This window comes from Bos mutus, chromosome 22 (assembly GCF_027580195.1).
Source record: "Bos mutus isolate GX-2022 chromosome 22, NWIPB_WYAK_1.1, whole genome shotgun sequence".
Lineage (NCBI taxonomy): Eukaryota > Metazoa > Chordata > Mammalia > Artiodactyla > Bovidae > Bos > Bos mutus.
Window position 1 is genome coordinate 22,137,640 of NC_091638.1, and position 27,959 is coordinate 22,165,598.

Genomic DNA, 27,959 nt, shown 5'->3' on the forward strand with positions numbered 1-27,959 from the left:
ATATATTAAATGTAATTATTTTATAAGATTATTTACTTTCATGCAGTTTTTTAGATATTTACAGTCATGTGATTATTTTATGTTTCATATAATTCTTTAAAATAATGTAATTAAATTAATTATTTTAAATGTTATAAATGTTCTCTCATGATAGGAAACACTAGGGCTATAACTTTGCATTTTCAGGAAAAGCCTTTTCATTGTAAAAGAAAAATCAAATACAGATCACACAAATCAAGTGAGTCATTTTACTGTGTTACTCTAAAACAAACATCACTGTAACCTTGTCTTACGTCAGGAATTAGAATTTTGCCACCTGCCATAGCAACCCCAACCATGTGCCACATCCTGATCACCACCTGCTCTGTCCCTGAAGTAGCCACTATCTTGCTTTTTTTTAAAAGAGTTTTGTTGTTGTTGTTTGTTTGTTGTTGTTTGGCTGCACCATGCAGCAGGTGGGATCTTAGTTCTGTGACCAGGGATTGAACCTGTGTCCCCTGCATTGGAAGCCTGGAGTACTGACCACTGCACCACCAAGGAAGTCCCTATCTTGCTTTTTAAGATACTTCTTGATACTTTAAGATACTTTTTAGATACTTCTTTGCATTTCTTTATAGTATTATTAGCAGGCATGTATCCCCAAGACTGCCAATGTTTAGTCCTGCCCATTTAAAGCAAATTTGTGTCTTTTAAGATTTTTTTTTGGCTTAGTTAAGACTGTTATAATCTGACCAACCTAGGTAGCATATTGAAAAGCAGAGACATTGCTTCTCCAACAATGGTCCATCTAGTCAAGGCTGTGGTTTTTCCGTGGTCATGTATGGATGTGAGAGTTGGACTGTGAAGAAGGCTGAGCACCGAAGAATTGATGCTTTTGAACTGTGGTGTTGGAGAAGACTCTTGAGAGTCCCTTGGACTGCAAGGAGATCCAATCAGTCCATTCTAAAGGATATCAGCCCTGGGTGTTCTTTGGAAAGAACGATGCTAAAGCTGAAACTCCAGTACTTTGGCCACCTCATGCGAAGAGTTGACTCATTGGAAAAGACTCTGATGCTGGGAGGAATTGGGGGCAGGAGGAGAAGGGGACGACAGAAGATGAGATGGCTGGATGGCATCACCAACTCGATGGACATGAGTTTGAGTGAACTCCGGGAGTTGGTGATGGACAGGGAGGCCTGGCGTGCTGCAATTCATGGGGTCACAAAGAGTCGGACACAACTGAGCGACTGAACTGAACTGAACTGATCCTGCTCCTTCCCAGCCCCTGGCCCTGTCTGCCGCTCCCCCCCACCCCCAACAATTTATCTGTGAAAGAATCCAGGGTTTTTTTCTGGATTGCCCTTTCATGTTGCACCTCAACTCTTCTTCCTGTCCTGTGCATTCCCTGCCAGTGGTGTCTGGATCCATAGACATGATCAGACTTACATCTGGACCCCATTGCAAGACCTCAGATAGTGACACGTTCTTACACCACAAGGCACATAATATCTTTCTCTCTCTCTTTATAATGTTACCTGCTGTTAATCCTGTTAATGTTAGTGTTTAGATCCACGAGTTCATTGGGGGTTGAAAGATGTTGAGAATATAATAGTTTTTTTTTTAATTAATTGAGACTTTATGAAGAAGTGGTTCCCTCATCTACTATTTTCTTAACCATTGGTACTGTTCATACAAGAAAGAGAGTAAATGCTTGATTCTTTACTAGGTTTTAAAATAAAGAAGTGATCCCCTACTACTCTCTAGAAATAACCGATTTGATTTTTTTTGTAATTAAACATTTAAAGAATATTGTAAATTTACATGTGGTTGTAAGAAATAATACAGATATCCCATACACCCTTCCCCTGGATTCCTCCAGTGCTAGCATCTTACGTAACCGTAGAACAGTTTCACAAGCAGGAAGTTGACAATTGACACAACCCACTTACCTTCATCTGGTTTTATCAGTTTTATATGTACTCATTGGTATGTGTGTATTTAGTTCTATATCGTTTTATCACAAATGTAGATTTGTATAATCACCAGATTTAAAAAAAAATGTCATGAACCTATGGATTTAAACATTCTTAAACATTCTTTGTTTTCTTCTTTAGGAACTCTTAATATATCTATAGGATTCATTTTCAGAGTTTATCACTTGTTTTGAATTGTTTCTTTTTTTTTTGATTAAAATTTTTTATTCCTTTACATCTTCTTTGTCTCTTAAGTATTCTTGTGTTCATTTCTGAAGTGGCCTTTTCTTTTGATTTAGTTATTTCTTGATTTATCTGCTCATCTGAGTTTGCTGATCCTGTTCTATTCTCTCATGAATCATTTTCTTAGTGCCCTTGACCTCATTTTGACATGGCGTTCTGAGCATTCCTTACCCTTTAGAAGGAGGCGTGGTCCAGGGTAGCTTCTGTCTCTTGAAGAACTCTTTATCTTCAGTTGTGCTCACATGGGCCTCAAACATATAATCTCCTGTTCCTTCAGAATTTCCTGCATCTCTTCCCTTCCATTCCTTCTCCTTTACTCTCTTGTCCCTTGTTTCCTAGAGTTTGATTTTATTCTCTCAGCTTTCTCCTTGGTGAGGGACTCTGTTCTGGATGGGAACCCTAGCAGGTCAGTGTCAAGAATTCTTGGGGCAAGACTGTTCAATGGCCTTTGTACTTTCTCACCACGGGTCCCTAGCGCGCACTAGCTACCACAGTGGGCAGAAGCCATCCCCGTTTTCACTGCTTCCTCACACTGTAATTCTCTGCTTTCCGGGGATGTCCACTGGCTGCTTTGGGATTTTCCTCGTCACAGCTCTGATGACTTGTTGCTTTCTTCTCTTTTCTCCGTACAGCTGTAACAACCACGCAGGTTGTGTGGCTGTTGGCGGTTTCCCTTTGCCTGTTTGTATCCTGGTTTGGTAAAGGTACCTTCACATAGATTGGCTGTGCATGTGTGCTTAGGATTTTGGGGTTTTATCTAGTGGTTATCTAATTGCTGTGTCTGGTTCTACACATCGACTTGGAGAGATTAAAAAACTGCTGATGCTGCTGTCCTCTTGGGTTTGTTTGTTTTTTAATATGTAACGTTTAGAGGCAAAGCATCCATCTAGCTCTCAGGGTTTTCTTGTAGAGATAAATGGTAAATTTAATGGTGAGAAACAGAGTATATGTGTGTGTAGAAATTTACCTACTTGTGATTATTACTTGGATGTTTCATTTAAAACAGTGTCTTAAAAACTATAGATATCAAATCCTAGAAGGGATTAAGGCTAGCTTTTGTTGTTGTTTTTGTTTTTTAACTCTAGATAACTTAAACTACCTTAAAAGGATGGTATTTAAAATATATAATTTCTAAAGAGTATGTTTCATTTTTATACTTGTGTCATTAATGTATCTCCTAAATCTTGGTCAGAGGAATAGCAGTGAGATGGGAAAAAACAATTCCTCTTGGTGGGAACCTGAGAAATAATGATCATCTATTTGTTTGTGGTTTAATACTTTCAAAATTGTTAACAGTTTAAGGAAACAAATTGCTGAGTAAGTGTCCTTGAAAAAGGAGGATGAGAAGCTATTTTGAGACTGTCTTTTCAACTGAAAGCCAATTTCATTAAGGATTCAGAATTACGAAGAGTGCTTCTCCTTTTTCTTCTTTTTTCAAATAAAAAAAAAATGTCTCTTCTGCCTAAAGGAGACCTTTTGGTAAATGTTTTTTTTTTTATTAATTGTGTTCAAATATATTTTGCTTCATTACTGAAAGATGGAAATGGCAACCCACTCCAGTATCCTTGCCTGGAAAATCTCATGGACAGAGGAGCCTGGTGGCTGCAGTCCATGGGGTCGCAAAGAGTCGGGCATGACTGAGCGACTAACACTTACACTGAAAGATAATTTAACTAAGTAAAAATTTACAGTTGGCAGGTATTTCCTCCTAGTACACTGTAGGGTTTAATTCACTGTCTTCTCATTTTTGTCATTGCTGTTAAAACATCCGCCATCAGGAACTTCTATGGCTATTCTTCTGTAGGTCATCGAGTTGGGCCCACTTTTAAAACGATCTCCTGTCTTTGCTATTCTGCAGTTTCACTGTGATATGCCTAGGTGTTGGTTTCTTTCCATTTCTCTGCTTCAGTTTCATTGAATTTCCTGAATCTGAGGACAAGTGTTTTTAAATCATATCTGGATTATTCTTAACCACGATCTTTTTGAATATTGCCTGTTTTTCCATTCTTTCCTCTGGGACTCCAGTTAGATGTTGGTTAGACTTTGTCACTCAGTCTTCCATGTCTCTTAACTTCACTTTTGAGTAAATGTATGTATGTGTGTATATTTATACTATATATACTTAATAGAGTTATTTTTAAATATATGTATATGTTTTACACTGTATACATTAGTATGTATATTTCATTTTAATTTCTGTTAGCTTTTGGCTATATCTTTGGTGTTATTTTTTTAGTCTTCAAATATATTTTGCTTCATTACTGAAAGATAATTTAAGTATCTTTAAGTATAAAATTAAAGTTTAATTTTTAAGTATGAAATTAAAGTTGCTCTAAGAATTAGAATATACACACCTAACTCTTCACAGTCTACTACAGAGTTAACATTTTAAGACTTACTATAGAAGCCTTATTACCATGTAGGTTCCTTTACCTGACTCCCTGTATTATAGTTGTTATATATAGTAAGTACGTCTTCATAAAGGGGAAAGAACCCCCAAATTTTGCTTGTAATGCTCATACATATGTTTTTATAATTTAAAGGAGAAAATAATCTATTCTATTTACCCAAACTATTTTTGTAGTTCTTCCTTTATTCCTAAAGTTCCAGATTTCCCTTCAGCTGAAAAAACTTCCTTTAGCATTTCTTTTAGAGCAAGTCTTACGGTGATGAATTCTCTTACTTTTTGTTCATCTGCAATGTGTTTATTTTACCTTTATTCTTGAAGGATGTTTTCACTGGATACAAAGTCCTGGGTTGACACTTCTTTGCTTTTGTGACTTTAAAATATTGTCTCACTCTTTTCTGTAGATGTGGTTTCTAATAATAGACATTTGAACCACTAATCTCTCATATGTATTGTGGCGTTTGTTTTACTGACTTCTTTCAAGATATTTCAAAAATCTTTTATCTTTAGCAGTTTGATTATAATGCTTTTGGACATTGTTTTATTAGAGATTATCCTGTTTGGGGTTTGTTGAGATTCTTGTGTCTGTAAATTTATGTCTTTAACCATATTTTGTGGAGTGTCCAGCCATTATTCCAAATATTTTTTCAACACCAATTTCTCCTCTCATTTTGGCATACCGACACTTTAGTTAGACTTTTTATTACTGATGAGGTTCCTTAGATTTTGTTCATTAAAACAATTTTTTTTCTCTGTTTTTAGATAGTATACTAGTGATACAATCTAGTATTCTAGTGATATGTCTTCAAGCTTCCTGTTTTCTCTGTCATTTTCATCCTGCTTTTGAGCCTATCCAGTGAATTTCAGATACTGTATTTTGCAATTCTAAAGTTTCCTTTTTAAAAAATAGCTCCTGTTTCTCTGCTGAGAAAGAATGCCTAGCTTTTTTATTCATTTCAAGAGCATTCACCTTCACGTCATAGCTGATAGTTATAATAGCTGTTTTGTTCTTTGTCCAGTAATTCCAACATCTGGGTCATCTTGGGGTTTGCACCTGTTCATTTTCTTTTCCCTTCACTTTTGGTTCTCTGGGTCCTGTTATAATACTCTGGAGAATGTTGACTCTTTTTTTTGAGGCAGTTAACCTAGTAACCTGGTTAAGTACAAATCAGAAGTTTTTGCCTTGTCTACTGCTAGTAGTGATTTTGTAGCTCTGTTTCTTCATCCTTTTCATGCTAGTGTAGCGCCTTAATTATTTTTTCTTCATCCTAACTAGAATTTTAGTTTTTTAAAAATTATAGTTATTTACAATCTTGTGTTAATTTCTGCTGTAAAGTGATTCAGATATGTGTATACAATATTTTTAAAAATATCCTTTTTCAGTATGGTTTATCTCATTTTACTTGTTTAATCAATTTCTTATAGGGATATTAATGCCTACCTAGTTGTTGTCATCAGTCGCTAAGTCATGTCTGACTCTTTGTGAGCCCATGGACTGCAGCATGCTAGGCTTCCCTGTCCTTCACTAAACTCATGTCTACTGAGCCTACCTCGTAGAGTATTGTAAAGATCAAATGAAGTAATGTTCATAGAACTACCTAGTAGTACAATGTCTGGCACATAAAGAGCCTTTTAGTAAATGTTGCTCTGGTTTCTTCAGATTCTCTTTGCCTGGCCTAATTGAAAATTTAGTTAAATTTCCTTTGCTTTACTTTGGCTCATTCTTAAGAATTGGCATTGCCACATATAGCATTGTACAAAATTACAGTGATATTTTCAAAGGATTTGCTGTCATGGGATAAATCTTCTTGGGTTATCTTAGAGGCCTTGGCTAGAGGAATATACAAGTGATACATCTTTTTTGGTAGGAAAATGAGATAAAATATACGTAACATAAAATTCACCATTTAAACTATTTTTAAATGGATAATTCATTAAAGTTATGTACATCCCTAATGTTGTGCAACCCTCACCACCACTATGCACTTAAAGGACTTGTTTGCCATCCCAAACAGAAACTCTGTACCATTAAACAATAATTTCCTATTTCCCCCTCCCCTAGCCTCTGGCAAACCTTGATTCTACTTTGTGCCTGTGTCAGTTAGTCTGTTCTAAGTGCCTCATAGAAGGAATTTTACAATATTTGTCTTTTTATGACTGGCTTATTTCACTTAGCATAACGTGTTCAAGCTTCATTCATGTTGTACCATGTATCAGAATTTCAATCCTGGATAAACAACAAAGGCCTCCTGTATAGCACAGGGAACTATATTCAGTATTCTGGGATAAACCATAATGGAAAAGAGTATTTTTTAAAAATTATTTATATGTACAACTGAATCACTTTGTTGTACAGCAGAAATTAATACAACATTGTAATCAATGAAAAAAGAATTCTATTCCCTTTTTAAAACTGAATAATATTCCACTGTTTCCGTATACCACATTTTGTTTATTTTATATGTCAGTCGACATTTGGTTTGTTTTCAGCTTTTGGCTATTACGAATAACGCTACCATGAATGTTGGTGTACAAGTGTCTGACTTTGTCAGTGCTTTCAGTTCTTTTGGGTGTATATAGTGACATTTATTTAGATTCGTGCCTCCTTGGTTGTCTGCCATCCATCAGTGGGGTCTGTTTTTTGACTTATAGAAGAAATGAGCTTAGCTCCCTCTGTTTGAAGATTTCCTTTCTGGATTTATATGTAGCCTGTTTGTTTAGCAAGCCATCGGAAATGTGCTGCTGTCTCCTAGGTACTGTACTCTTCCTGGGAATACTAAGATGGAAGATACCTTCCCTGTCTTTTAACTGCTCAAAGTCTAAGGAATGCAGTAACATCGAATTCAAACCAATATTGGGTGATTTTTTTTCTGAATTATGACTTTTTAGTATGAAATATATTAGAGAAACAAGAATGAAAACACATATATCATCTGTTTAAAATTTATCAAAAAGAGTAAGAGTATATGAAGTCCATCCCATCCTGAAGTGGAAGTACCTCAGCAGTGCTGTGATGAAGAGAAGTGGTGAGGAGTGGGGAGAGATGCCTGCAAAGTTGAATTTGTTAGGTTGATCAGGGAATGCCTGTGTGAGGAAAAGGCATTTTAGGGAAGGCTTTCAGGTGAGGAAGAACTTGTCTTGGGATCAACTAGGACAGAGCTCTGGTGGAGTGCCTACCATGTCCTGCTGCTTTGACAATCCATATTCAGCTTTGCATGGTCAGGTTTCAGCTAAACTTACTCTGGGCAGTCCATTTGAAATGCCCGGCTGTTGTCCAACATTGCAGATTGAGATGCTTCCATTTATTTGTTCTTACGGCTTCTTATGCCTTCGTTTCACATTATTTATCTCACTCATCATTATTTGTGTAGGTATTTGTTGAATGCCCTTTTCTTTACCCGAACCGTCCTGCGATGGCAGGTAAAGCTGTTTCCGAATTATTCACCATCCCCCGAGCATAATACCTGTCACTTAATAAGGACTTAATAAATATTTGCCAAAAAAGGAAAGAATGCCATTTGAGTATCCTCTACAAGAGCATTCATTTTTGAGAGCTGTGGGGCTCAGACCTGGTATGACCTGTCTCATGTTGGAAAGGCAGGTTTTTCTTGGCAGGAGAATGCTGATTTGATCAATAGGGTGAAGGTGAGTTCACAGAAACTGAGTTTTTCAGGAAGTGCGATCCAGGGTTGGCTGATTGGATAAGAAGAGAACATGGTCAGACAACTGTGTTCTATGTCTGGTTTTGAAAAGGCTGGTTGTCTGCCTGTCCTGGGAGTCAGTGTGTGGTGTAGACTCAGGAAGCAATTGATAACCCTGGAAGGTGAGAATCCAATAGAGTAGGATAACAGGGCACAGTATTTTATTCCAACCAGTTCTAAAACAAGGCCCCTGATCAGAATGAGTGTTAGTGAGGCATGGTGGGCTCCCAAAGGCTCAGATTTCAAATCTGTTTAAGAGGTTCTTAAGTGTCTTTTCAAGTCATGGGTCTTTTGAGGTCTGACTTGGATTAGGAAATAAAGATGATTCTCTCATCTCCTACCTCCCAGGTGTTGGCATTTGTGCTGTAAACCTCTGCAGTGAGACAAAGACTGTCAGGTAGGGAGTTCTGCCCAGGGGATATGCAGCTTTAGGAAAAACTTACGCAAAAAAAGAGGATTTAGAATGGATGAAACTTTCAGAATCATCTGGTGAAAAACTTTCCTCTTCTAGATGAGGCAACCATGGCCCAGGAGGGGAAATAGCTTGTCTCAGTTCTTGGAAATGTTTAAGGGGGGCACCTAGGAGTACCTGTGTGTGTGTGTGTGTGTGTGTGTGTGTGCACGCACGCTCTTAGTCACTCAGTTGTGTCTGACTCTTCGCGACTCCCCAGACTTAGCCCACCAGGCTCCTCTGTCCATGGAATTTTGCAGGCAAGAATACTGGAGTGGGTTGCCATTTCCTGTTCCTGGGGATCTTCCTGACCCAGGGATTGAACCCACATCTCCTGTGTCTCCTGCATTGGCAGGTGGGTCCTTTACCACTAGCGCTACCTGAGGACCAGCCTAGAACCTTTCCTGTCAGGGACCCTTTTGAAAAACCCCTAAGATGAGGGCTGATTCTCCCTCTCTATAAAAGTATGTCCTGTTGAAACACTGAATTTTTAATCGATATTTATCCAGAAGAGGGTCACCTGTGGTGGGGAGGGGTTTGGAAACCATGGAAGCCTCAGGAACAGATGAACTTATTTGTTAAATAAATGTTTATCCCATATATACTGTGTACCAGGCAGTGTTCCAAGTACTGTGGATATAAATCCTCACTCTCCTGGGAGTTATAGCTCCAGGGAAAAACACACTCTACACAAGTGAACTTTTAACTGACTTATGCTAATGGCCTGTGAATAAAATAAAACAGAGTAATGGGGGAGAGAGTGGTTGCGTATTATACGATTAGGCTCCTTGGGCTCTTTTATGTGTGGGGTGTGGGATGGCCTCTCTAAGGAAGTGACACCTGAGCTGAAACCTGCCTGGTGAGTAGAATCCAGCATGACCAGTACTGAGGGAGTCATGAACGGGGGAACTGGGATAGGAGCTAGGCTTAGGTTGGAGAAATAGCAGCAGTGGATGACCTAGACTTTGTGAGCCTCAGAGAAGTTTGGGTTTCTTCTTTAGTGCAGCTGGAAGCCACTGGATCTAGTTAACATTTTTTTTTTAATTTATTTTATTTTGGCCATGCTGGGTGTTTGTTGCAGCACATGGGCTTTCTGTAGTTGCCCTGCGGCATGTAGGATCTTTGTTCCCCGATCAGGGGTCAAACCTGTGTCCCCTGCAGTGGAAGGTGGATTATTAACCACCAGACCACTGAGGAAGTCCCCTCTAGTTAATATTTTAAAGAGAGCACTTTGGCTTCTGTGTGTGTTTTGTCGTGTGCCAGGTGTGACATGATGTGGCTGTGGAGCAGGCTGGCAGGAGGAGAGATGCTGAGAAGGGTCTGGTGTTGGATATCTGAGAGCAGAGGGGGCAAAGTAGAACTCCTGGGTACTGGCCTGAGCAACTAGGGAGGCTGTGATTCCCTTCACTTGAGACGGTAGAGCCTGGGGAAGGGTGAATACGTGATTGAACCTAGAGAAGACTAAGAGGTGAAAGAATTATGATTATTCTACACATGTCTGCAAGGTGATCCAAAGGGAATTTAACTTGTTCCACGTGATCCTTGGAGCTTGATCAGTGCCAGCAGACGAAAGGGCTCTGGGAGGCATTTCTCTTGCACTGTTGATGAAGAGCTCTGTTTGTTAGAATGATCTGAGCTTGAGTGTGTACCTGCAGGGAGGTGATGTCTGTCCCCTAAATTGTTGAAGCTAAGATGGGGGATCATCTACGAGTAGAGTGACCATTATAATTTATGGTCCACATTGGGATATTTTTGAGAATAAAATGGGTTGCTCTAAGTACGCCAGAATAACAAGTGTACGTCTGGACTGTCCTGGTTAAACCAGGGCCGTGTTCATCCTGTCTTTCATATTCATCCTAGGGATACTGTAGAGGGGATGTCTTTGGTTGGGTATGGGTTGAAAGCAGGTGTCCTCTGGGCTTCTTTCCAAGTCTAAGATTCTGAATATCTTTGGTGTATTTTATTTCACAGAAAAAGTTGATGTTTGTCTTTTTTGGATTAAGTGAAGTACTCTTAAAATACAGGGAGATCAAGTGAAGTGGACATGTAATAAGAGCAGCTTCTCCTGTGGAACATCCTTCTCACACCCATCCTACCTCACTTGCTCCTCCTTCTCCCCTCCTGTGGGACACATTTGCAGGGTGACACCCCCTGACTTCAGTCGGGTGCCCATCCTTGGGCTCCCATAGCTCATCAAGCCCCTCTTGGCCACAGTACTTAATACAGCCTTGAATTAATCTGCTTATTTGTCTGTCTTCACCCCTAGATTGTGGACGTGGCTTCTCACCCCTCAGGCCTCTCACAGGGCTGCACAGGGCAGGCACTCATCAAATGTTTGATGAATGTATAAATGAGTGAATGAATGAATAACATTGTAAATGAGTTCTTGAGCTCTCTTGTACCAACACTTATACATGCTTGTCTTCTGAATGCTTATGCTAAATCCACACTGTAGTAAGCTTGTTAGATACGTTCTCTTCAGTTCAGTTCAGTCGCTCAGTCGTGTCTGACTCTTTGCAACCCCATGAATCGCAGCACGCCAGGCCTCCCTGTCCATCACCAACTCCCGGAGTTCACCCAGACACACTTCCGTCAAGTCAGTGATGCCATCCACCCATCTCATCCTCTGGTGTCCCCTTCTCCTCCTGCCCCCAATCCCTCCCAGCATCAGAGTCTTTTCCGATGAGTCAACTCTTCACATGAGGTGGCCAAAGTACTGGAGTTTCAGCTTTAGCATCATTCCTTCCAAAGAAATCCCAGGGCTGATCTCCTTCAGAATGGACTGGTTGGATCTCCTTGCAGTCCAAGGGACTCTCAAGAGTCTTCTCCAACACCACACAGTTCAAAAGCATCAATTCTTTGGCACTCAACCTTCTTCACAGTCCAACTGTCACATCCATACATGACCACAGGAAAAACCATAGCCTTGACTAGACAGACCTTTGTTGGCAAAGTAATGTCTCTGCTTTTGAATATGCTATCTAGATTGGTCATAACTTTCCTTCCAAGGAATAAGTGTCTTTTAATTTCATGGCTGCAGTCACCATCTGCAGTGATTTTGGAGCCCAGAAAAATAAAGTCTGACACTGTTTCCCCATCTATTTCCCATGAAGTGATGGGACTGGATGCCATGATCTTCGTTTTCTGAATGTTGAGCTTTAAGCCAACTTTTTCACTCTCCACTTTCACTTTCATCAAGAGGCTTTTGAGTTCCTCTTCACTTTCTGCCATAAGGGTGGTGTCATCTGCATATCTGAGGTTATTGATATTTCTCCCGGCAATCTTGATTCCACCTTGTGCTTCTTCCAGTCCAGCGTTTCTCATGATGTACTCTGCATATAAGTTAAATAAGCAGGGTGACAATATACAGCCTTGATGTACTCCTTTTCCTATTTGGAACCAGTCTGTTGTTCTCTTACTAGGCTAATTTTGCTGATTGAGAAAACCAAACTCAGAGAGGTTTAGTAACTTGCCCACTGTCACAGAGCTAGTAAGTAGTCAATAGTCAGGATTGGAACCTACCAAGCCCTTGGCTCAAAGACCATCTCCCGTTACTCAGAACTTAACCATGACTGTTAATGTAAGCAGTTCAAAGATTTTGAGGAGTTCTGCAATTAAAAAAACTAGTTTAACTTGATTACCTGAGTGCTTTCCTGGCTAGATGGACTGCTTTGATTGTGGAACTTCCTTCCACCCGCCCCATACCGCCCTGCCCCCTCCTCCCCTCCATAGCTATTAACGTCTTGTGGAAGACTCTGGAAACAGCTTTGGAAAAGCCTGGGTAGTAGAACAGACTTATAAATTGAATATCTGTGGCTGTGGGTTCCTTCCCTAGCCCTACCACTACCTGCCACATTTCAGGGCTCATTTTTCCATCCTTAAAATGAGGGAATTTAAACAGTTGGCCTCCCTATCCTCTCACCTTTAAAACCTGGCAGCATTGTAAGCCTGCTTGTGTTAAGCAGGCAGCCAGGCTGGGAGAGCTTCTTAGGTGCCTTTTCTATTTTCTGTCTTCTGTTTGACCTTTTTTCTCAGAAGCCTCAGAACTTGTAAGCCACGAAAACAAAGTACAGAACCAATCAAATGTCATTCAGATGTTCTGTAATTTCCCTGTTTTAGACATTGAGAAAGGCTCGTAGGTAAGCCAGTAGCAATTTAAGGAGCTTAAATGAAGCCTTTTTGTAAAGAGTTGTAATAAAAGCTTCTTTGCCTAAAGAAATAAAAGACTTACTTAAAAAAATAAAAAATTATTTCTCTTGTTTTCAGAATTTTTTTTTTAGAAAGCCTCAGATCCCAGACCTAGAGAGCATTATACTAAGTTAAATAAGTCAGACATAGAAAGACAAATACTGTATGTTATCACTTATATGTAGAATCTAAAAAATGAAACAAACAGATACATATAACAAAACAGAAACAAACTCACCTATGTAGAAAACGATCTAGTGATCCTGGGAAGACAAAAGGGAGGAGAGGCGAGATAGGGGTAGGAGATTAAAAGATACAAACTCCTGGAAACTAAATAGATAAGGAACAAGGATATGTCATATAGCAGAGTGAAATATAGCCATTGTTCTGTAGTAATCTTAAGTGGAGTATATATTATACACCTGAAATGAATACAATATTGTAAATAAACTATACTTCAATAAACATTTTTTAATAAAAAGCCCCAAATCTACTTTCCCCGTATTTCTGCAGGTCTCAATGGAGAATGAGTCAACTACCTCACTTTTAAAGGGTTCTTGGATGCTAACGATCCTTTTTGCATTTTTTATACATTGTCTTTAACAAGTGACACTCTAGGATTTCTGCTCCTCTCTTAAGGACATGTAATAAATGTTTAGAGTGTACAAACTGGTATTTCAGGAAGGCAGTGAATTCTATAATGAGGAATTTCATTAAGAACTGGAGCAAAAATGTTGAACATTTTCAGATTGGCCTTAAGTTTCATAAATGTTTGTACTCTATGAAAAAGCATGCATTTTTCTCTCTCACATATTCTATTAAGTAGTCAAGGTACCTGATTTAGGATTTAATTTGAAATAAGCTGTCAGACCTGACTACCTATTTTCATGATGAATTTGTTTTTACTCTTTATTCAAGCCCACTTCTCAATTTTCTACATTTGTATTGTAGAAAATACAAATTGTATTGGGTGCTGAAGAAGAGATTTTACTCATTGTGTGCTTCCTATTCCACTTGATTCCTTCAGTTGTATTTGATTCTCACCCAGTTTTATTTATACTTCATGAATTTGAACAGATCTGCGATTTCTTATTGTTCGCTGGTGCCAGTTGAAAAATTCTCCCAGGCTGTTTTTATAGGGGTAACTGTCATGTTTATACTGCGTTTCAAAAAACATCCATCTTTTTAATTTGCTTGTCTAAATGTATTGAATTTTTAAGAGAACAGTTGTAAAGTTGTGAACTTGACATTTTTACACTTGAATGTGCATATTAACACAGTGCTTTGTCTTTTTCCTGTGCCGACTTTATTCTGGGCTATGTGTGTATAAGAAGCATAATTTACCACTTCTGGCAAAAATAAAGGCACCTTCGCTGTCTTCCTCCTTTTCTTTTCTTTAAACTGTTACTACACGTCTGGCTATGTCCCTAGGGAGAGGTGGGAAACGATGTCTTTGCCCTCTGAAGTCCATGTCTCAAGGGGACGTCAGTACTCACACGGATCCTATTTACATTGTAATTGGTTGCTGGCTGTCTGGTACAGCTGTTTCAACTTAAACCCAAGACAGTTGCTATGGAGATGGTTTGACTAGAAATAGGTCAAGTAAAGTCCTTTTCTCCCTGGATGTAAGGGAGTGCTGTAACTCAACTAGAAGTGTCTTAGTTGAACAGAAAATACGTAGATGGGCAACCACATCCACCGCCCCCTACAGTTTCTCTTTTTAGGATGAAGCTTATCACAGGTGCCAAACCACTCATGTTGTTGCTGTGACTCTGGAATGAATGCATATGAAGACTCTTTCTGTTAAAAGGAATCATAGATGTTATAATTTGCAGTGTAACCTTGTTTAACTGGCTTATGTATGACTCTCAAAAGTTGCTTATTTCATAAATTACTAAACATAGTAGAAGAGCATTCATTTTGAAGATATGACCAGGAGTTCAAGAACAAGTCTTAAAATGTGGAGTTAACAGTGATATTTGAGAGAAGTTATCTGGTGACATCAGATGGGATTTGTTGTATGTTTGTCTAGAAAAGATGGCTTTCCCAGTACAACTTGGCTAAGAAGAATGATGTTCTGCCTGTAAGCTAAGTCCTCTGTGTGGGTGACTCTGATTGCTTATCTTTCCTTCTTCATATGTCTGGTGCGGAAGTGGTTCCTGACTCTGTGTCTGACCATTGTGATGTAGAGTTACAGTCTTTCTCATAGGCGCGGGTGTCCTACGGTCCTCTCATAGGCCCCCAAGCTTTGTCTCGTTTGGGGCTTCATGAATGTGGAGACAATTTTTTTATTTGTTTTATCTCTTTTTAAAATTTATTTGTTTTTTAATTGGAGGATAATTGCTTTACAATATTTTGTTGGTTTCTGTCATATATCAACATGAGTCAGCCATACATACATACGGCCCCTCCCTCTTGAAACTCCCTCCCACCTCCCACTCCACCCCCCCCTCTAGGTTGTCTCAGAGCACCAGGTTTGAGCTCCCTGAGTCGTACAGCAAATTCCCACCGGCTGTCTGTTTTACATATGGTAATGTATATGTTTCCATGCCACTCTCTCTACTCGTCCCACTCTCTCTTTCCCCCTACTGTGTCTACAGTCTGTTCTCTATGTCTGTGTCCCTACTGCTGCCCTGTAAATAGGTTCATAAGTACCATCCTTTTAGGTTCCATATATATGTGTTAATATACGATGTTTTGTTTTTCCCTTTCTGACTTACTTCACTCTGTATAACAGGCTCTAGGTTCAGCCACCTCATTAGAAGTGACTCAAAATATGTTTTATGGCTGAGTCGTAATTTGGTTCTCACAGTTGAGTGGGGAGTAGGATGCTATTGGCATCTAGTGGGGAGAGGTCTGGGATACTGCAGGGCTTCCTACAGTGTACGGAACAGCCCCCTCCATCAAGGAATTGTGTGGCCCAATAAATCAGTAGTGCTGAGATGGTCTGTATTGGATGGGTTATTAAGAAATGTAAAAGCTTTCAGGAAAGAACGATAGTAAGAGAACTGGAAAGCAGATATGTAAAATGAGAAAGTGTGTGTATATGATGGGAAAGAAATTGAGTAGGAACTATAGCACTGATGTGTGTACCTGGACTCACCAATCTGAGTTTTACAGATATTTTTGGAAGAAGATAAAGTGAGTAGTTAACCATGTACGATAAATATTAATATGTACAATAAATAATTGAGAAACTCTCAATATACCAAAAGTCTTAAGTCATACTCTCAGGATTCTGGGAGTTGAAGATTTCCTTTAGGAATGAGGTTCCTAAAAAGGGAACCTGGCAGATGGTAGGTGCTCAATAAATATGTGTGACCAGAGTGAGTTGAGGGGAAGCAGAGAGGAAAAGAGAATGGACTCAGAGGCCACAGGGGCAGCTGCCCCAGGTCTTCCCTACACAAGCCAACTCTGTGGAATTTTCCCATTGAAGAAGGTTGGGAACCTTGGAGGACTTCTGCCATTAAGGCTTGTGTTTGGTTGTCTTTACTAACGCTGTGCATGTGTGGACCCTGGGATCCAGCCATTCCACTCCACAGCGTGCACTCAGCAGGAATGCTTCTGCATATTTCCTGAGTCATGAGCTACCAAGAATGTTCACAGAAGTAGCACCATTCACAGTAGCTCAAACTGGAAATTGCCCAAATGCCCATCGCAGTAGAAGAGATAAGTAAATCCATTTAAAAAGTTGCTAATGATGGAATATTTCAAAACATAATAGGGTATAAGAAAAATAGGCATTCTAGTTTCCACCACCCAGATTTAACAAAAGCTAGCATTTGCCATATCTGCCTTTTAAAAATTCTTTTTTTTTTTTTTATTTTTTTATTTTTATTTTATTTTTTTTTAAATTTTTGACTTGGTCTATTTTAACCACAACATTGCAATTTCACAACTTTGAAAGAAAAACTTTTAATTTAGTAGAAATTCTTTTTTTTTTTTTTATAGTTTATCTCTGTCTTTATTTTTTTATTTTTATTTTTTATTTTTATTTTTTACCATGAGGTACTTTAGTTATTTTCAGTATTCATCCCACTTGCATAATATCTAAGACAGAACTATGTCATACCATATTCTTTTTTTTTTTTTTTCTGAAAAATTTCACAATATAATGTTGATAGTTTACCATGAAGAAATTAAGAAAAGAGAATAGTTTCTAATGTTTATCCATGTATTGACTGTTCAGAGTGCTCTTTACTCCTTCCTGTATTTCCCAGTTTTGTTTTGGTATTATCATCATTCATAAAGGACTTTATAATTTTTTATAGCTTGCTTCCTTAGCTTTCATTTCTCTGAAGGTGTTTTCACCCCATTTCAAAAGATACTTTCAATGAATATCTATTACAGAATTGACAGCTTTAATTTTTCAGCACTTTATTTATTTTTTATTTGATAAATTTAATGCCTTTTATTGCCATACCTCATTTTACTGTGCTTTGCTTTAGTGAGCTTTATAGATACATGTTTTTGTTTTTTTTTTTTTTTGTTAATTTTCTGTTTAGTTGATCTATCCATAAGTGTGAGTGGGGTATTAAAGTCTCCCACTATTATTGTGTTATTGTTAATTTCTCCTTTCATACTTGTTAGGATTTGTCTTACATACTCATGTGCTCCCATGTTGGGTGGATATGTATTTATAATTGTTATATCTTCTTCTTGGATTGATCCTTTGATCATTATGTAAACCTTCTTTGTCTTTTTCACAGCCTTTGTTTTAAAGTCTAATTTATCTGATACAGTATTGTGACTCCTGCTTTCTTTTTTTGGTCCCAATTTGCATGGAAAATCTTTTTCCAGCCCTTCACTTTCAGTCTGTATGTGTCCCTGTTTTTTGGTGGGTCTCTTGTAGACAACATATGTAAGGGTCTTGTTTTTGTATCCATTCAGCCAGTCTTTGTCTTTTGGTTGGGGCATTCAACCCATTTAGGTTTAAGGTAATTACTAATAAATATGATCCCGTTGCCATTTACTTTATTGTTTTGGGTTCGAGTTTATACACCATTTTTGTGTTTCCTGTCTAGAGAATATCCTTTAGTATTTGTTGGAGAGCTGGTTTGGTGGTGCAGAATTCTCTCAGCTTTTGCTTGTCTGAAAAGCTTTTGATTTCTCCTTCATACTTGAATGAGATCCTTGCTGGGTACAATAATCTGGGCTGTAGGTTATTTTCTTTCATCATTTTAAGTATGTCTTGCCATTCCCTCCTGGCTTGAAGAGTTTCTATTGAAAGATCAGCTGTTATCCTTATGGGAATCCCCTTGTGTGTTATTTGTTGTTTTCCCTTGCTGCTTTTAATATTTGTTCTTTGTGTTTGATCTTTGTTAATTTGATTAATATGTGTCTTGGGGTGTTTCTCCTGGGTTTATCCTGTTTGGGACTCTCTGACTTGGGTGATTATTTCCTTCCCCATTTTAGGAAACATTATCTCCTCAGTATTTTCTCATGTCTTTCTTTTTGTCTTCTTCTTCTGGAACCCTATGATTGAATGTTGTAGCGTTTAATATTGTCCTGGAGGTCTCTGAGATTGTCCTCATTTCTTTTAATTCATTTTTCTTTATCCTCTCTGATTCATTTATTTCTACCATTCTATCTTCTAATTCACTAATCCTATCTTCTGCCTCTGTTATTCTACTATTTTGTTGGCTCCAGAGTGTTTTTAATTTCATTTATTGCATTATTCATTATATATTGACTCTTTTTATTTCTTCTAGGTCCTTGTTAAACCTTTCTTGCATCTTCTCAATCCTTATCTCCAGGCTATTTATCTGTGATTCCATTTTAATTTCAAGATTTTGGATCAATTTCACTATCATTATTTGGAATTCTTTATCAGGTAGATTCCCTATCTCTTCCTCTTTTGTTTGGTTTGGTGGGCATTTATCCTGTTCCTTTATCTGCTGGGTATTCCTCTGTCTCTTCATCTTGTTTAAATTGCTGAGTTTGGGAGTCCTTTCTGTATTCTGGCAGTTTGTGGAGTTCTCTTTACTGTGGCGTTTCCTCGCTGTGTGTGGGTATGTAGAGGTGGCTTGTCAAGGTTTCCTGGTTAGGGAAGCTTGTGTCGGTGTTCTGTGGGTGGAGCTGTATTTCTTCTCTTTGTTCAGTCGCTATGGGGAGGGAGGGAGGGATGCTGCAAACAAATGACACTGGCGTTTGCCAGCCACACTGGGTCTGCCCGCTCACGGCGCGTGTAGCCTCCCTGCCCACACTGCTCAGGCTCTGGGTTGTTCCGCCGGAACAATCCGAGGCTGGCCCTGGGTTGCATGCACCTCCCAGGTCCAAGCCGCTCAGGTTCAGGCACTCAGGTAGTCCTCAGAGGCGCAGACTCAGTTGGGGCTGCGTTTTGTGCTCTTCCCAGGTCCGAGCAGCTCAGGTGATGAGGTGTTTGGCGGCGCCAATGCTGCGACTTATCGCCTCCCCGCCACTTGGTTATCTGGGTGTAAAACCGGCGCACCTTCTCAGGCAGATGTTGACCGTCCAGACCCCCAATAAGTTTTAGTTAGCAAAGAAGCCAGTTTTATAGATAATGTCTCTCTGGGGCTGAGATTGCCCCCCTTCCGCTCTGGCTGCCTGTCAAGGGGGGAGGTTTGCAGCCGGCTACCTTCTGTTTAGTCCTTTTTTTCGTGCGCGGGCTGGCGGTGTCTTAGGTTAGGCTGGCTTTTTCGCAGGTAGATATCCCACAGTCTGGTTTGCTAGCCCAAATTATTTCGCTCAGATAGTGCTCAGGGTATTGGGCCAGATTCTTACTCTCAGTGATGCAGCCCACGCCCGCGCCTCCCTGCCCAGCCCCGCTCTCTGCGCTGCTTCTCCGCTGGAGGAGTTACCGTAGGGCCACAAATCTGCAGTTTTAATTGTTTATTTATTTTTCTCCCTGTTATGTTGCCCTCTGTGCTTCCAAAGCTCGGCACGGATTCGCAGTGAGAAGGTTTCCTGGTGTTTGGAAACTTCTCTCTTTTTAAGACTCCCTTCCCGGACGGAACTCCGTCCCTCTCTCTTTTGTCTCTTTTATTGTCTTTAATATTTTTTCCTACCTCCTTTCGAGGAGTTGGGTTGCTTTTCTGGGTGCCTGATGTCCTCTGCCGGCATTCAGAAGTTGTTTTGTGGAATTTACTCGACGTTTAAATGCTCTTTTGATGAATTTGTGGGGAGAAAGTGTTTTCCCGTCCTACTCCTCCAAGCCTCTTTTTTTTTTTTTTTTAAATTTGAGAAATAGAACCTTCTGGTGACCTTAGTGTTGGGAATGGGTTAGAATTGGGTGAGTAATCTGAAAATCTTGAAATGTTAAGAGTGGGATGACCTGGGCTTTCTCTGCACATCTTCCCTTGACGCGGAATGAATTACCTGTCGCTGGCACTTAAACGGGCTTCCCTGGTGGCAAATATCAAGCAGTGTAGTGAGCGAGAACACCACCCCCCCACCGCCCGCCCTGATTAAAGATTCCACAGTGCCACAGAAGAAAGAGGAAGAAGCCCTGCCTTTCACCTCTCCTGCTCTCTGAAAGAGAAAACACTCTGCAGTAGTGTCCTCAAAGGACATAATGCCTCTTTCATTGAGATATAAAAGAATTTGGCTTTTCCCATCAAATTGTGATTGGAATACCGTGAATGTTTTGATTGTGCTGATGTGAGAAAAAGAACAAGAACAGAGTTTGGTGTTCTTGGTGATTGCTGTAATTGTTAGCCGGGAACACATCCCCCATCTCTTCCACTCAGCCCGGCTCGTCAGGACGCAGAGGACTGAGAGCAGCATTGTCTTGGGGATAACTTGAGTCCGTTCCGGTTTACAGCAGAAGAATCATTTGCAAACTTCTGTTCTTTACTTAGTATTAGCATCACTGATGATGGTAATTTTTTTTTGGTAACTCTCTCCTTGATTGTCATGAGGTCCATGGTTGACTGCTTCCCTTTACTGAGTGCTTGCTAAGTGCTCGGCATAGTCTTAAGCCCTGGATGTATGTTTGGTTTCCTTGTAATAATCTCTGAATAGGCATTGTTACTGCCTTCATCTTACAGTTGAGAAAACAGATGTAGGGACCTCAGTAGGGAGGTTGCCAAGGGTTACCCTCTGCATGGCAGAGTCGTAATTCAAATCTCATTTTGACTGACTCCAAAATCAAGTTTTTAACCAATCTCTAAACAATCCCAGGTGGCGCAATGGTAAAGAATCTGCCTGCCTGTGCAGGAGATGCAAGAGATGTGGGTTTGATCCCTGGGTCGGGAGGAGGAAATAGCAACCCACTCCAGTATTCTTGCCTGGAAAATTCCATGGACAGAGGAGCCTGGCGGGCTATAGTCCATGGGATTGCAAAGAGTCAGACACAACAGAGAAAGCACAAATGAATGAAAAGGAACAAAACAAGGGCCACTTGATATTGGTATATGGGTTGACAGAGCTGTAAAGTAGCAGTTAAGGTCCTGGAAACAGGATGTGGGCTGAGCACTTCCCAATCCTTTTAGATTCACCCTGCTCTGAGTCTGAGGTGGGCAACTGGGAGGCTGCTCTCATTTCACAGATGAGGACTTTGGGGCCAGACAAGCAATGAATTTGCCCAGAGCCACACACCTCATGTTGGGTTGGATATTAACCACGGTCTTTTGTGAACACACTGCAGCTCTGTATTCGGTGCTTCAGCTTGGTCTCCCACCACCTTGGTTGACCTTCAGCCTGGCACCAAGTTGTAAGATTAATGCTGTTTCCTCATCTTTTACATCAGAGTGGTACCAGTTGTCCCAGTTGTTAGAGCTTATAGAGGATTAGCTAGCAGTGTCTTTTTCAGATTCTTGAAAGATACATCATTTAGATACATATTTATTTAATCACTGTGGGGCTTTATGATGCGAGATAATACCTTTTTAAAAAAACTTTTTATGTTGTATTGGGGTATAGCTGATTAACAATGTTGTAGTAGTTTAAAGTGAACAGTGAACGGACTCAACCTTACATATAAATGTATGCATTCTCCCCCAAAGCCCCCTCCCATCTAACCTGCCACATAACACTGTGCCTTTTTGTTTGTTTGTTTTGGGTGCATGTGTGGCTTTCTGGATCTTAGTTCCCCAACTCAGGATTGAACCTGGAGCACAGCAGTGAAATGAGTCCTCACTACTGGACCACCAGGGAATTCAAGAGATAATGCCTTTTTTTTGTTGTTAGATTTCAGTTCAGTTCAGTTCATTCGCTCAGTCATGTCCGACTCTTTGCGACCCCATGAATCGCAGCACGCCAGACCTCCCTGTCCATCACCATCTCCCGGAGTTCACTCAAACTCACGTCCATCGAATCGGTGATGCCATCCAGCCTCTGTCGTCCCCTTTTCCTCCTGCCCCCAATCCCTCCCAGCATCAGTGTCTTTTCCAATGAGTCAACTCTTCGCATGAGGTGGCCAAAGAACTGGAGTTTCAGCTTTAGCATCATTCCCTCCAAAGAACACCCAGGGCTGATCTCCTTCAGAATGGACTGGTTGGATCTCCTTGCAGTCCAAGGGACCCTCAAGAGCCTTCTCCAACACCATAGTTCAAAAGCATCAATTCTTCGGCACTCAGCTTTCTTCACAGTCCAACTCTCACATCCATACATGACCACTGGAAAAACCACAGACCTTCATTGGCAAAGTAATGTCTCTGCTTTTCAATGTGCTCTCTAGGTTGGTCATAACTTTCCTTCCAAGGAGTAAGTGTCTTTTAATTTCATGGCTGCAGTCACTATCTGCAGTGATTTTGGAGCCCAAAAAGATAAAGTCTGACACTGTTGTTAGATTTAATTACATATAAATATTTTTGATATTCTGGAAAAATGATTTGGTAATTCCATGGAAGTTGAAGACCTTAAGTGAGATTGTTTTTTTTTTTTCCTGCATTGACCGAGTCAGTGTTTTTTTAGAGCTAACCTCAGCTTATCCTGTGTTTCTCTGAGGTTGCAGCTGCTCCGTGGTGGTTACCTGTGAAAGGTGCTAACTGGAGACACCCAGAAGGGCCCGACTCTACTGTCCTACACAGGTGAGACTGGTGGGTCTTAGACTAGATGATACTTTCATTTAAAAATCAGTTCCTATGATGTTGAAGAGAAACTCAATGTCCATTGTCTATAAAAAAGTATGATGAACTCTAATCGGTTGGAAGATGTGGACCATTTTTAAAGTCTTTATTGAATTTGTTACAGTATTGCTTCTGTTTTATATTGTGGTCTTTTGGCTGCCAGGCATGTGGATCTTAGCTCCCTGACCAGGGATTGAACCCACACCTCCTATATTGGAAGGACCACTGGACCACCAGGGAAGTCTCTGGAAGGCTCATAATAAGTGGCCTCTTGCCATCCTCATTTGGCCTTTTAGAGGGTTCCCTCCTGTCATTCTTTCCCCATTTGATAGACCTATTACAAATGTCATGACATGTAACCTTTACAGATTGTTTGTTCTTCCTCATGAGTAGGCCATCATGAGGACCGAGACTGCCTCACAGAGAAGCGGTGGTGTCTTGCCAATTGGCCACTGTTTAACAGCTAGGCCTTGGGTCCAGGACTCATGTTCTCTGCAGTCCTGGACTGACATACTTTGAAGCCACCATCTGACTGAAAAACCACAGAGCTGCAAGTCGGTCAGCAAGTCTCCAGGGTGGCAAAGAAATAATTTTCTCAAGCAAAAATAGAGTAGCACTTTAAGCCCTGGAGGCAGAGAAAGGTTTGGGTCAGGACTCAGCGTCTCAACAGCCCAAGAAAACTGTTCTCCTAACCTAGTTTTTCAGATGGGATTCTTGAGTCTCCGTTTTCAACATCGTTCCTGCTTACTGCCCTCAGTGTGGGGGAGCCGGAAATACATGAAGTTCAGCTCTAGGGATACAGCTCCTTGATAAATGTCATTCTTTCAAACTCTTGAGTTGGTAGGCCCCGGGGTAGAAATAGACTCTGAGGTAGAAAGTTGTAGGATTCTCAGATACCTCAGGTTGATGACCTCTTAGTTCCCAATATATAGCTTCTTTCTGAAGTATCATAGTAGAAGGAAAAGCTGAGGACAGAAGGAAGACCCAGAATGAAATGTATTCTATCCAATGAGTCCTTTTGAGAAAAGTGCATGTCTTAAAACATCAGTGCTGAAAACAGTGACTGGCACGTAAAGGTACTCAATAGACACTTTGGAAAGAATAAGTGAAAGTCATGGTGTAATTACGATAGGGGATTCAAAGATGCTTAAGAGGGACTTACCTGGTGGTCCAGTGGTTAAGAATCTGCCTGCCAATGCAGGGGATGTGGATTTGATCCCTGATCCCGGATCTACGATCCCACATGCCGCAGGGCAACTAGGGTCTCATGCTGCAACTACTGAAGCCAGTGCACCCTAGACACCATGCTTCCCAACAAGAGGAGCTTCACAGTGAGAAGCCCAGGCACCACCACAACTAGAGGAAGCAAAGGAGTTCTTGCACGGCAACAAAGACCCAGTGCCGCAAAAAGAAAAAAAAGAATAAAAAAGTTTAAGAAATGGGCCAGGAGTGTAGAGTCCGCTGGAGAAAGAGTGAGCAGGAATTAAAGTTATTGGTGCTGAATAAATATGTTTATCCCCTTATTCTCAAACTTCCCCCTAATCTTCCCTGCCCTGCTATACTGGTAGAAAAAATAGAGGCTTACTTGGGATATGCTGGAGTGAGGCAAATAGAGCAGAGTCATCTACAGCAGAAAGACAAGAGTTTAAAGCCAAGTATCACAGATTGGATTCTTCGGAAACAGATGCTGAGACAGAGCTTGGTGTGCAGACTATTTATTAGGGATCTGCACCTGTGGGAGGGACGGGGAGGAAGCAGGATTGGGCAGAGGGAGAAGCCAAGACTGCAAGGCAGGTCCAGGAAGTCCCAGCCAGTCCTTCGGGGGTGGGGTGGGGATGGGGCTCTGGGGTATAAATGACCCATAGGATCGAGCTATGGGTGAACCCACATGGCTGTGCCTTTATGCTCCTGCTGTGGTTGCTCGTTGGTGACTGTGAGGTGGTTCTTTGCAACTCTTCTGAAGGAGCTGAGCGCTGGAAGCTTCTGCTCATACCATGTCCAGCAGCTGCAAAATCGTTCTTTCCTCACAGAAGAAAGCATTGGTTGGTGCAGCTGGCTGGTGCATCTTCACACCCTGCTGCACCACGTGAGATTCTCTGGGGTTCAGGCCTGCCAGCAAACTGGAGTAATGTTTCGAGTCTTGTGCCAGGAGGGACCATAACCTATTTGGGAGCCTGGGATGTCAGAGACCCCTGGTGGAGGCTGACAGAAGTGCAGGGGGGCAGGGTTAGGGACGTTGACCTGGGGACCAGGCCCACCTCCGGGTCAGGGATTGAGGTGAAGGCGAAGATGGGCGGTTGGCTGGAGCCGGTCCCTGTTTCCAGTTCCGGTTCCGCCCTCCTCACTCTGCGCTCTCTGTTCCCCAGGCCGGACCACCCGGTTCTCCATGTCTCCTGGAACGACGCCGTCGCCTACTGCACGTGGGCGGGAAAGCGTTTGCCCACGGAGGCCGAGTGGGAGTACAGCTGTCGAGGAGGCCTGCAAAATAGGTACTTGGAGGGTCTCCCCTTGCTTAATAGTATGTGGATCCTCTTTCTAAATCCACAGGAACTTACTCTGGACAGTTGATTTAAAACCACAACCACCAGGGCAGCTCTTTCCTACTGGGCTTTCCTCACGTTGGTGAAGTTCCTTAGGAAACACCCAGGCAGAGGTGGGCGCATGGCTGGTGGGGTGGGCGCCGGCCACGCAGCCCCATCCCGGTGCCACGTGGTCCTCCTTCGAGCCCCTCTGGCAGGCTGCCTTCGCTTTTAGGGGTTTCTTATTTTAGGCGTCTCCTGAAACATCAGTATTTCTCTGCTTCCAGAGCCATGAGACAGAAAACTCACGATTGGGCCTCAGCTTCTAAAAAGGCTCCTTAAAATAGTGAAGGCTTTATTAAAAAGTGCGGTGTTATGGTGCCCCGTTATGCTTCCATATAAGTCCAGAATGATGGCTGCTCTCCCAGCCTCCTATAAGCCCGTCTTTTAGTGAGGTGATTTATATCAGGCCTCCTGAGGCCTCGGGAGAGACTGATGTTGTTGTGAGCTTGACATGATTTGGTTGTGTGGAAGTTAAAAAAATTCCTGATTAAAAGCTTTATGTATTAAAAAAATAAAATAACTCACTTGGAACAAGCGAGCAGTGTGCTCTCTCCCTTTCACTGCCTTCCTCTTCTTGACTTGTGGCCAGAAGCCTGTGCATGTTTGACAGGCTGATGCCTGTGTCTCTTCTGACAGACTTTTCCCCTGGGGCAACAAACTGCAGCCGAAAGGCCAGCATTATGCCAACATCTGGCAAGGCGAGTTTCCTGTGACCAACACCGGGGAGGACGGCTTCCGAGGGACCGCGCCTGTGAGTAGCGAGGTTCAGAGGGCTGCAGCCACAGCGCAGGGAGAAACCACTAGAAACCGCTAGACATGAGGGAGAGTGTTGCTCACTCACCGCTCTACGTCTTGTACCCTTTCTGCCTTCATCCACTACAGCACGAGGCAAATACTAAGACGTTCTTTTTCGTGACACCTTTTTCTTTCCGATTCTATAATACTATAGAAACTTTGAAAAAAACCAGAAGAGTTGCAAAGGAGAAAATTGAAAGAACCTGGAGGAATCTTATCTCAAGATAGATAACCCCTATTAGCATTTTGGTGCAATTCCTCCCATTCATTTTCGGTGTTAATGGTACTAATAATTGCTAGGAGTTAATACTTGCAGTGTGCCAGGCATGATACTGAGGTATTTGCGTGAATTATCTCAGTTAATGTTCCACTCTGTGAGGTAGGTACTGTTATCCCCATTTTTCCAGGTGAGCATTCTGAGGCACAGAGAGGTTAACTGACTTGCCCAGGGTTACACAGCTGGAAAGCCACACATCTGGGATTTGAACCAGGTCGCTTTGTTTCAAAAGCCCATGCTCTTAACTACCATATAGGTGCCAGTATAAATATTTCTTGTGTTTGTGTGCGTATATATTTTTTACATATTGCTTTGGGGTCATACTATTATATTTAAAATCCTACTCTCCTTTCCCTGTGTAATACCAGGAACATTTTGTCTGGCATTAGCAGTTCTTCACAAATACATGTCTTTTAGCAGCTGGATAGCTTGTCATTTGAATTAACCCTAATTTATTTGCCCCTTAGTTTTGCAAAGTTACATATGTTTTTTTGCTGAAGAACAACATCTTGTGCATAAATATTAAATTGTATCTCTGATGATTTAAAAATAGTTTTTGAGGTATAGTTGATTTACAATGTTGTGTTAGTTTCTGCTATACAGCGAAGTGAATCAGCTACACATATGCATATATCTGCTCTGTTTTTAGATTCTTTTCCCATACAGATCAGTTCTGAGTATTGAGTAGAGTTCCCTGTGCAATACAGTAGACCCTTAATAGTGTGGTGGTTTTTTTAATAGGTAGATTCCTAGCAGTGAAATTAGTGAGTCAAACACTAGAAAACTTTCTTGGTAAGAGTTTCAAAAACATAACCAAACTTTTCTGGAACGCATGTAGCCTGTTTCTCTCCATGAGTATTCCTTTCTGTCTGTTTTTTTTTTTTTTTTTCAGCAGAACCATACACTAATGAAACAATGATAAAAGCATTTTGGTTTTTTTTTTGACACATTGAGCTAAGATGTCTTGTAGTGGGGAAATAGCACTTTACTGGGTTTGTTGTTACAGAAGATAATATTCTTTCAACAATCTTTCAAACAGTTGTCATTTAAAAAAAATTTGTGTTTTTAATATTTGTTCACACAAAAATAATTCTTCCAAAATTTATTTATAAACGTAACACACATATGTTATTTGGAGCATGACCAAATGATTCCAGAATTTCAACTGAAATAATAAACAAGTGAAAAAGACAGACAGTTTTTGGAAGAGATGAGGGATGAGAAGACACTTGACTTTTCAAAACTTCAAACATACTTTGAGCCATATAGTTAAAACATTACAGTTGTTTTTGCAGGGGTGCAGAAGTAATGTAAAAAAAAGTTACATGAGAA

At 40.8% G+C, this 27,959-nt stretch overlaps 1 protein-coding gene across 1 annotated transcript in view; it reads left to right on the forward strand.

The window, feature by feature from the left end:
- SUMF1 (sulfatase modifying factor 1) overlaps window positions 1-27,959 on the forward strand; it is a 97,177-nt gene that overhangs the window by 18,469 nt on the left and 50,749 nt on the right. Inside the window, exons 4-6 of the mRNA XM_005896167.2 lie at window positions 22,852-22,934; window positions 25,340-25,462; window positions 26,192-26,306. Of these exons, the coding sequence (XP_005896229.1) occupies window positions 22,852-22,934; window positions 25,340-25,462; window positions 26,192-26,306 (321 nt within the window). The remainder of the gene's footprint in view (window positions 1-22,851; window positions 22,935-25,339; window positions 25,463-26,191; window positions 26,307-27,959) is intronic.